The 9,416-nt window shown below is 48.9% G+C and overlaps 1 protein-coding gene across 1 annotated transcript; it reads left to right on the forward strand.

Moving 5' to 3' along the window:
• The first annotated feature begins 1,282 nt into the window (after positions 1 to 1,282).
• MAD2L1 (mitotic arrest deficient 2 like 1) lies at positions 1,283 to 7,950 on the forward strand. Its single transcript, XM_054561996.1, has 5 exons — positions 1,283 to 1,355; positions 2,127 to 2,273; positions 4,818 to 4,938; positions 6,592 to 6,695; positions 7,383 to 7,950. Exons 1-5 carry the CDS (start codon positions 1,283 to 1,285, stop codon positions 7,553 to 7,555), a joined length of 618 nt encoding a protein of 205 aa, XP_054417971.1. The 3' UTR covers positions 7,556 to 7,950.
• Positions 7,951 to 9,416: the final 1,466 nt, after the last annotated feature.

Raw genomic sequence — 9,416 nt, forward strand, 5'->3', positions numbered from 1 at the left:
AGCGCCGAGTATCCCCAACCAGTTCCCGGGAGAGGGCCGAGCGTCGCGGGAGCGCGGCCACGCACCGCCAGCCTCCTGCCGCGTTCCTTCCTGGCGGGGCAGCGGAAGGCGGTGTCTCACACACACGTGCACGCCCATCAGAAAGGAACGAAAGGATGTGAAACATGTTTTCCTGGGTCAGGTCAGCCGATACCCTGTTATACTGTTTTACCCCTCAATGGATCCACCGTTGTTTCAGACAGAATCCTAAGACGCCCCAAACTGGTCACCTCTGGAGGGGACACCCCACGTAACCCACCTTGCACGCGGCCAGAGGCATGCACGCCTGACCACGGGAGCCGGGGTGCCCCAGGTGACAGGGCCCTGGGCAGGGCCCCTGGCGATGGCACGGGTCTGACCCCAGGGCCGAACCGCCAGCCTGTCTTGCGACCACCACGAACGCCCCGGAGGCGGCTTCGGACATGCAGGACGCCTAGAGCCCGCTGGCCCGATTCACACCGCCGGCCTGTGTCGCCTGGTACGCAGCCAGGGCACCGTTGCTCTGCACTCCTAGAGGAAACACTTCCCGGCTGCTGTCCGGAAAGTGTTTCCGACCCATTTTTACAGGTAATTTTTGTAGCCGCTTTAGGAGTAAACTAGTTTCCAGCCAGCCGGGCGCCAGGTCCCTCGGACTCGTCCTCCTGACGCGGAGTCTCTGAACCTGGCCGTCCGCGCCCCAAAAAGCTCTCGGCGTCCACGTGGCCCCTGGAAGCCCGGCCTCGAAGCTGCGGTCCCCACGGCCCAGGCCCGCTCCGCCTCTCGGGGAAGGCCGTGCTCCGCCGTGAGCACCCCGAGGTCGTGGCTGCGTGATCGCACGCCGCCGCCGCCCCGGCCATTAAGCGACCCTGAGGACAGTTCGCGGTACTTTGATGGACCTATTTTCTGAACTCTCAGGGGCGCTCCTGGTCGCTCGGCCCGCCGGCTAGGGGGCGACATGCACCACCAGCACCAGCCCTCCTCCCTCGACCCCACCCGGAAGGTCCCGGACGAAAGGGACGCAAGGGACGCACGCCACGCCCCGGCGCAGCAGACGACCCGGATCTGCCGACCACGCCTCCTTAAGCGCCCGCGTGACCTGTCAGCTCCCGCGGGGGCGGGGCGCGCCTGCGCAGACGCGACGGCGAGCTGCGTCGTTACTTTTGAAACGGGTGGCGGGAACCGCTGCGGCGTCTCTCGGATTCCTGCGGTCACCGTGTGCGGTAGCCAAGTGCGGAGGCCGCGCGCCGTGGCCGTGGGCCTGGCCATGGCGCGGCAGCTCGCCCGGGAGCAAGGCATCACCCTGCGCGGGAGTGCCGAAATCGTGGCCGAGTTCTTCTGTGAGTCGTCCTCGCGGCCGGGCCGGAGGGCGGCGGGGCCGCGCCTCGGCAGGGGAGCAGGCGGCTGCCCGGACTGGGGTGCCGGCCTCCCGCCCGGCGGGGAATCCAAGGAGAGGCGGAGTAGGGCGCGACGCTGTAAGGGTGGAGAGGGGGACCCGGTGCTCCCGAGGCCCTGCTGGCGAGGCGGCCCCTTCCCGGGAGTGCCTCGTCCCCAACCCCCCGCCCCAGCGACTTAGGACGCCGTCGGCGGGGGCGGGACGGCGTGGTTCCCACTCCGCACTCCCCCCGCCCTCTTCCCGCCCCAAGACCTGGGCTGGAGGGCAGAGGGCACTTGGGGCGGCCCCCTGCAGTCCCGGGCCGGTTGAACCTTCTGCAGGACTTGGAGGAGGAAGGGAGGAAAAGAGAGAGGGCTCAGCCTGCGGGTGCTAACCTGCTCTACCGTCCTCTAACTTCCTCTAAGCACGGAATCTGAGTTTGGACTTGGATTGCAATGAGAGGAAGTGTGGCAGCGGTAAGCTGCGTGTTCGGCATTTTTTTTTCTTATTGCCGTATAAATGGAGATATCTCTTGTATTTAAAAGCAAGAACTTTGAGGATGTTTAATGGCACTTTATACCCACTCGGCTTTCAGCAAGATACAAAAACACATATGTTTAGGCATTCGCAGCTTAATACTGTTAATGAAACCTGAAACCCTAGTCACATCTATATATGTTTTATTATCTGGTATTACAAAGTGATAATGATTTGTCTGTAACATTTCTGCTTTCAGCATTTGGCATCAACAGCATTTTGTATCAGCGCGGCATTTATCCCTCTGAAACCTTCACTAGAGTGCAGAAATATGGACTCACCTTGCTTGTAACTACTGACCCTGAGCTTATGAAATACCTAAATAATGTGGTGGAACAACTAAAAGGTATTTAATTATTAGGAACAATTTTGAGTTTTGCAGACCTCTGGAATCCACATTTTCTAGTTATTATCTTGGTGGTTATTTTTTGGCTTTGTATATAAAAGTGTAAAATTAGCTATCTCAAATTTAGTGACTCTCAATGAGGAGGAAGCAAATAATATAAATTGGTATTAGGAATCTGATACGGCTTGACAAAACTGCATCTATAAACTCCCTTAGAGAATGACTTGCAGTTTGTGTGGCCAAATGGAACCAGTTGGAATTTTACATAATTATGATGGTATTTATTATCTGCAGAAAAAAATAAACCTGTATATTCTTAATATGATATTCTCTGTACCTGCTTGGAATCTAAAGCCATCATTCAAGACCAAGGAAATCAAACTGGATTCAACCTGGTAACTAAACATTTTTTTTTAAAAAAATGGAAAAAGAAAAAGAACTACTAAATAATAGAGCACCCAGTAGAGGTTTCTTATTTTTCACCTATTTCCACTTGTGTTTTTAAGAAATCTGGCCTAAGTTTAAGCCTTTTCTAAATGTTTTTTTTCCCCTTTGCTCAAGAAGTTGTTGTATCATTGGATCAATACTTGTTTTGCATCAATTTATTTTTCCTTGTTTCATGTTTCTTTTCACTTGAAATTCTCAGTTCCAGTTTTACTGAGTTGTAGGATGTTTCTATCTTCCCATTTGATCTTCCAAAGTACTAGTTCCAAAAAGTGCTACAGTGCTTTTTTCCCCCATGTATCCTTTTTCTTTGCTTGTTTCAAAGTAGCTTGATTTTTAAATTACATCCTGTTTTAATTAACTTCATAGCTAACTGGCCCCCAGGGCTTCATAGGGCTGCTGTTGGGTGACTTGGCCTGAAACCTCTGGGCAGCTGGGGTCTGTGTGTTCCTCTCAATTTGATGGAGGAGATAAGACTTGCCCACGCTACACTGATGGCATTTCATCTCAGTGCTCTAGACCTTCCTGTTTAACATCTACCTTGTGTCTTAGTCAAAATGGAGGACTTGCTGTTCCTGGAGGGAGTGCGTTCAGTCTGCTTCGGATCCCAGCCCTCTAGCCTGCTCATGGTCTCGGCGCGCTGCCTCTTGCTTTTGACAACTTTGTTTTGGTTTGGATCGTTTCCAATTTTAAAAGAAATAAAAATTACCACCTACCCGATCTCCTCCTTTTCAGAACTAAAATGATAAAAAGTTGTTGATCTGTGCCAGGGGTTAGTAAGGCCAAGAAGCCAATTCTAGCATATATGGTCTGTTTTTTGTACTGTCTGTAAGCTAAAAATATTTTTACATTTTTAAAGGTTTTTAAAAAAAAATAAAGAATATTCAACAGGAATCTAGGTGGCCCACAAGCCTTAAATACTACTAAATTGTTTTCTTGCTCTTTAAAAAATAACACTGCTGATGCCTGAATATACTCTTTCAATTTCCAAGATTAATTTAGGGCTCAGTATAATCTCCCTAGATGATGTCTGTCTGTACACAGCGTCACCCACAGCCATGTGTGGATGACTCTAAACTTCGGCCCAACCCAAGCCTTCGCTGGCTCCAGGCCCCTGTGGAAACGGCCCCCTGGTAGCTTTCTGCGGCTGTCTCAGAGACACGTCCGCGTCAGCGTGCAGGGCGAGACCCAGGGCCGTTTCCATTTCCCTCTTCTGTCCTCTCAAGGACTGGATCAGCCCTCCAACCAGTGACCCAGGGAACGTAAGGGCGTCGCCCTGACTTGGTCTTGCTTGTTCTCACGGCCAGCCGGTTAACCCTAACAGCTTAACCACTACATCTCCTGAGCCTGTCTGCTGCTCCATCTCTACCAGTTTATCCTCCTACAAGCCTTTATCTCCTCTTGCTTGTATTACTAACTAGTCTTCTAGGTCTCCACTAGTCCATTTTTCATGTCACAGCCAGAACGAGCTTTCAGTGCAAGTTTGGCTACATCACAGTCTGCTTTAAACACGACAGTGCCCGCCCAGGGTCTTGAACGAGTGAGTCTTGAGAATTCGGCCCACGTGACCTTGTGTGGTCGGCCCCTACTCACCTGGCAGCCTCCCCTGTTTGTCTGCCTTTCTCAGCTGCAGTTGCACTGGCCTTTCAGTCCTTCCTCTGGTCAGATGTTCTTCCCTGTCCGTCGGCATGTTTAATGCTGTGGGTTCTTAGCGCTAAAGTCAAGCCTTTAGGAAGCGAGAGCTCCCTGAGATAGTCAGGTTTCGCCACTTGATGCTCTCATTGCACCGTACATCTCCCCTTCCTAGCAGCCGCCATGACTCTGCTGCACCCGTATTGGTGCAGCGCTTGGACGAGCAGCGGTCTCCTGTGTTGTCGCCTCGGAGAGGGGCAGGGGAGCTGCGTGTTCACTGCCCCTCTGCACCCAGCGCCGCCCCTGCTGCACACACTGGGAACGGGGGAACGGGGAAATGGGCTGGGCGCGGGGGAGGAGCTGCAGAATGCTGTGGTAGGCATCTGCTGGGGACACGACGTGGGGCATGAGGAGAGAATAATTACTTTGGAACTCAGCCGAGCAAAACTGGTGCCTTGTGTATTGCAGATTGGTTGTACAAGTGTTCAGTTCAGAAACTGGTGGTAGTCATCTCGAATATTGAAAGTGGTGAGGTCCTTGAAAGATGGCAGTTTGATATTGAGTGTGACAAAACTGCCAAAGATGACAGGTAAGTATAAATTAAATTACTTCCACTTTCATATACAAGGTCTGTCTGGAAAAAGCCCAGCCATTGTTATAACAAACAGTTTGTGCGACATCGATGTAAGCTGGCAGCCAAGGAGAGTGGGCTGGAATGCACGTGCGTGAACAATGATGACTTCACTGTACTTGTCAGTTGGGGGAGTAGGTGCAATTAAGTGAGCATGTGTAGTGTGTGGCCATCGCATTCAAAATGACTGAGCTAGTAGAGCAACGAATCTGCATCAAATTTTGCGTTAAGCTTGAATATTCCTCCGAGGAAACTATTGGGATAATTCAGAAAGCCACAGCTGTGGGCAACTGGTGATTGGCAGCTTCATCACGGCAGTGCCTGTTCATGCATCATGCCTCCTGTAGAGATTTTTGGAGAAACATCAAGTTACCCAGGTGACTCAGCCCCTCTACAGCCCAGAAGCCCTGTGACTTCTAGCTTTTCCCAAAACTAAAATCCCCTTTGAAAGGAAGAGATTCTGGACCATCAACGCGACTCAGGAAAATGCAGTGGGGCACCTGATGGGGACTGGGAGGCCTGTGGGAGGTCCTGGGGCGTCATTATCCCGTGTACAACGTTGCTCGGCATGTTCCTCAGTAAATGTCTCTCTTTTTCATAGTACATGGCTGGGTTCCTTCTGGACAGACCTCGTCACCTCCCCTCCCGCCCCCCCCCCCCAAAAAAAAACTTGTTTTCTTTAGTAAAATGAGTTCTGATTATATTGAACTTCATTCATTTAAGGTATAATTTGTTTCTAACCTATACTAATTTGACTTTCAATTTACTATGGAAAAGAATTTTGCTCACTTTAACATTGATTTGTCCAAATAGTATACTATTTTTAAACTAATCGCCTTTAGTTAAATCAGTGTTTTCAAACGTATTGTGGTATGTGCGGCACTGCATGTGATGTACTAGATGGGCCATTCAGGGACTTGGTTAAAGGTACTTCTAACCAAAGGGATTGTCCTCGACTCTCCCGGCTTACAGCGCAGCCCTGATGCCTTTCCTTTATTGCCACCAACACCCCGAGACACTCCTGAAGCTCTGCAGTGCACCCACCCCTGCAGGGAAGCACCCAGCCTGACCTGCTGACGTGCAGCGCTGCCCTAGGCTTGCTACCTGGGAACTTGGAACCATTTCTCATAAAGAAGTAAAGTTTGCTTCTGAAGCCTTCGCTCTATGTTAGAGAATGTTTAGCTTATAAAAACAATTTGAGGCAGTAAGGAATTAGGCTTTTAGGCATTGCTAAAAATGCCAAAATGATTATACCAATTAAATGTTTTAGATAGTAGTTGCTCTTTATTTTCAGAGGCGGTGAAGTTTTCCTAACATGAACCATTTGACAGATTTTCTAGTCACCTGATACTAGATGACCTGATACTAAGACCAACCCTAAAAGATGATTGGGTACGATAAATGAAACAGTAAAGATACATCTTGTGCCTGCTAGATTATAGGTCCTAGCGATATATTTATACTCATCTAAAAAGGGGAGAAAAAGAAAAAAACCCTTTTTTAATGTATTATTTGATTTTTTTCGGAAGCATTCCATCCAATAAGTTTATCAATGTTTGAAATAACTTGTTACAACTAAAAATGAATGCATGGATGTGGTTTCTTTCATAGTACACCCAGAGAGAAATCTCAAAAAGCTATCCAAGATGAAATCCGCTCAGTGATCAGGCAGATCACAGCTACAGTGACATTTCTGCCGCTGCTGGAAGTTTCTTGTAAGTATTGCATAATTTCTCCTGAGCTTAAATTTGTTGGGGAAAAGACTAAGTTACAGCTGTAAGAATTATCCCTTTATTCAATTTTTTCTTAATTATTAATATGTACTATAAATGAGGGGGGGAAACATAAAGCAAAAGTTACGGTGTGTGTTCCAGGAAATTTGGAAATGCTAAAAAGGAAAGGGATGAAAGTGTCCTGCAGTGCTTATTCTTGACCATTTGGTGTAGTTCCTCTCACGGTATTTGTGTCCTACCCATCCTTAGGTGTATAATTCACACTGGAGCTGTAACTGCCTGGCTTCCTCAGCCGCTCCGTCCGCCGCCAGCCGCCTCCTGAGCAGCCCGGCCCAGGCTGCCCTGGGCGGGGGTGCGGCGGTCACGGGGCAGCGCGCTCGCTGGGGCTCACATTTGTGCCCTCCCGTGTGACTCTGCACTGTCTGCAAATATTTCTGAATGCTTTTCTTGGTAAAGAAAACAAAGCATCAATCTTTTATAAGATAGAGTAAAAGAAGCGCAGTGTTTTCTGTACTAAAACTGAGGTTATTCTTTCCATTGAGAAAAAGAATAACCTAGTGATTAGAGACCAGGTGAAACTATCTTTTCTAACACTATGCGTGATTTAAAATGGAAGACAGGAGTTTTACGAGAACATGATTTACTTTAGTGATCTTATCCCCAATTTAGGTTCATTTGATCTGCTGATCTATACAGACAAAGATTTGGTTGTACCTGAAAAGTGGGAAGAGTCAGGACCACAGTTTGTCATCAACTCCGAGCAAGTCCGCCTGCGCTCCTTCACCACCACCATCCACAAAGTCAGCAGCGTGGTGGCCTACAAAATTCCTGTCCTGGAGTGAGCGGGGGCCGCGGACAAAACCGTGGTTCTCAAATGTGTGCTTCTTGAAACCAGGCCAACTGTAGTTTGTGATGTATTTCACCGATTAATTTTTAGAGGGGGAAAGCTTAACATTATATACTGAACTGTGCATAATTGTTCCATTTTTTGATACCTGTTTAACTTTCCCTAGAGGTGACATAGCTTTTTGCATACTGTTCAGAAGGAAGTCAGCAGGGGACATGAGCACTGTCATACCATTTTCTCTGAGGGTGGTAACTAGATGGGAAAACTTCTCCTATACTCAGAATATAGATAAATATGAAACACAGCAGAAGAAACCTGAATATTCAGAATTTTTATTTAGGTCCTAAAGCAACTGATAACCCACAGTAACAAAATATTGCTATTAGGTCCTTTTGCCACTTATTTCATTTGTATAGTTTCCATATTGAAAGAAATCTCCAATTATTTGATTTAATGTATATAATTTACACTTAGAAACCTATTGCTATTTCTATTGTTTAAATGTTGGTGATACAAAATTCTTAAAAATGTCTGTGTGTGGTTTATAAAATCAAGCTTTAAATGGCAATGACAAATAAAGTTGAAGGTGTATGTTTTAATTTTGTCTTAAACTGTCTTGGCGCTGCTGCGGCGTCCCCGCCCAGAGCAGACGGGCGGACCCAGAGCCGCAGCCCTCGGTCCGCAGCCTGGCCTTCCTCGGCTCCGGCTGCCTGCCTCCAGCCGCAGTCTGGGAATGTCAGAGGGGACACTCCTGAAGTAAACCATTCCCAAGTTTTAAACTGCGTGCCGCACGATGAGGCCCTCTGCCGCCCCGCTCTGTCCTCCCGGGGGACGTGCGTCGCCCCGTTGTCCAGCCCCTCCATGCTGCAGATGCCCCCAGCTACCACGCTCAGTGTTCAGGGGACTCGGCGTTCGTGGGACGCAGCGCTTATGTTCGTCACCCTCACTTTACTTGGTAACGGCCCCAAAGCACAAGAGTACTGACACTGGCAATTCAGCTGTGCCACAGAGAGGGAGCAGAGTGCTGCATTTCAGTGACACGGTGTGCACACGGGCTCAACCACAGCACGCATCGGGTTCGGTGCTCTTCACAGTTTCAGGTGTCCCCTGGTGGCCCTGAAGCTGTGGCCTCCATGGATAAGAACGACCAACAACAAACAGCTTCTTGTGCCAACTAGGTGGTAGGGCCTAAGGCTGCAAAGGCGAGTTTTTTAACCTATGAGAGACCTTGATGAGTTGAACCGCACCAGTGTGGGCAAAAGCTGAGTGAGTCTCAACGTACTTGCAACTTAATGGACAGGCTTTGGTTGTACCCCCGCGGTCGTTTGTATAAAGTGACAAATGCAATTCGGAATTAATCCAGCTCAGCGAATGTTGGTTTACAGAACCTTTCTCCACTCAGCCTGTTAGCATAGTTTTTCTTGTATACTTAACACTAGGCTTCTTCCTATGCCTCTGGGTTCTTTCATACCTTTCGGTCCAGTTCCCACCCACTTTACCAAGGTTAGTTTAAGGCAAACTTCTAAAAAGTTCTAAACCTTATTTTGTAATAATTCAATCTATTACATGGTTAGACACTTCTAATTAATTTAACCTTCATTATTAAGTACACGTAGTCTCCATTCAAAAATTGCATACTGGGCATCATGACACACGCAGAATACTGTGTGCCAAGTGCCAGGGTGTGCGAGGCAGTCCTGGCCTTTCCAAAGCACGAGCCCGTGAGGAGAGGAAAGCCTGGGGGCCGCGAGGGGCTCCCCTCTGTGTGGCTGTCCTCCCTCCAGTGGCCTCACCTCGCCGACCAGGTGTGCGCTTGCCGATGAAGGGCAGTGTCCCATGCCCTCCGCTCCCTGCGC

The sequence above is a fragment of the Pteronotus mesoamericanus genome, unplaced genomic scaffold (genome assembly GCF_021234165.1).
Source record: "Pteronotus mesoamericanus isolate MK-2021 breed Mesoamerican mustached bat unplaced genomic scaffold, CSHL_Meso_final contig_163, whole genome shotgun sequence".
Lineage (NCBI taxonomy): Eukaryota > Metazoa > Chordata > Mammalia > Chiroptera > Mormoopidae > Pteronotus > Pteronotus mesoamericanus.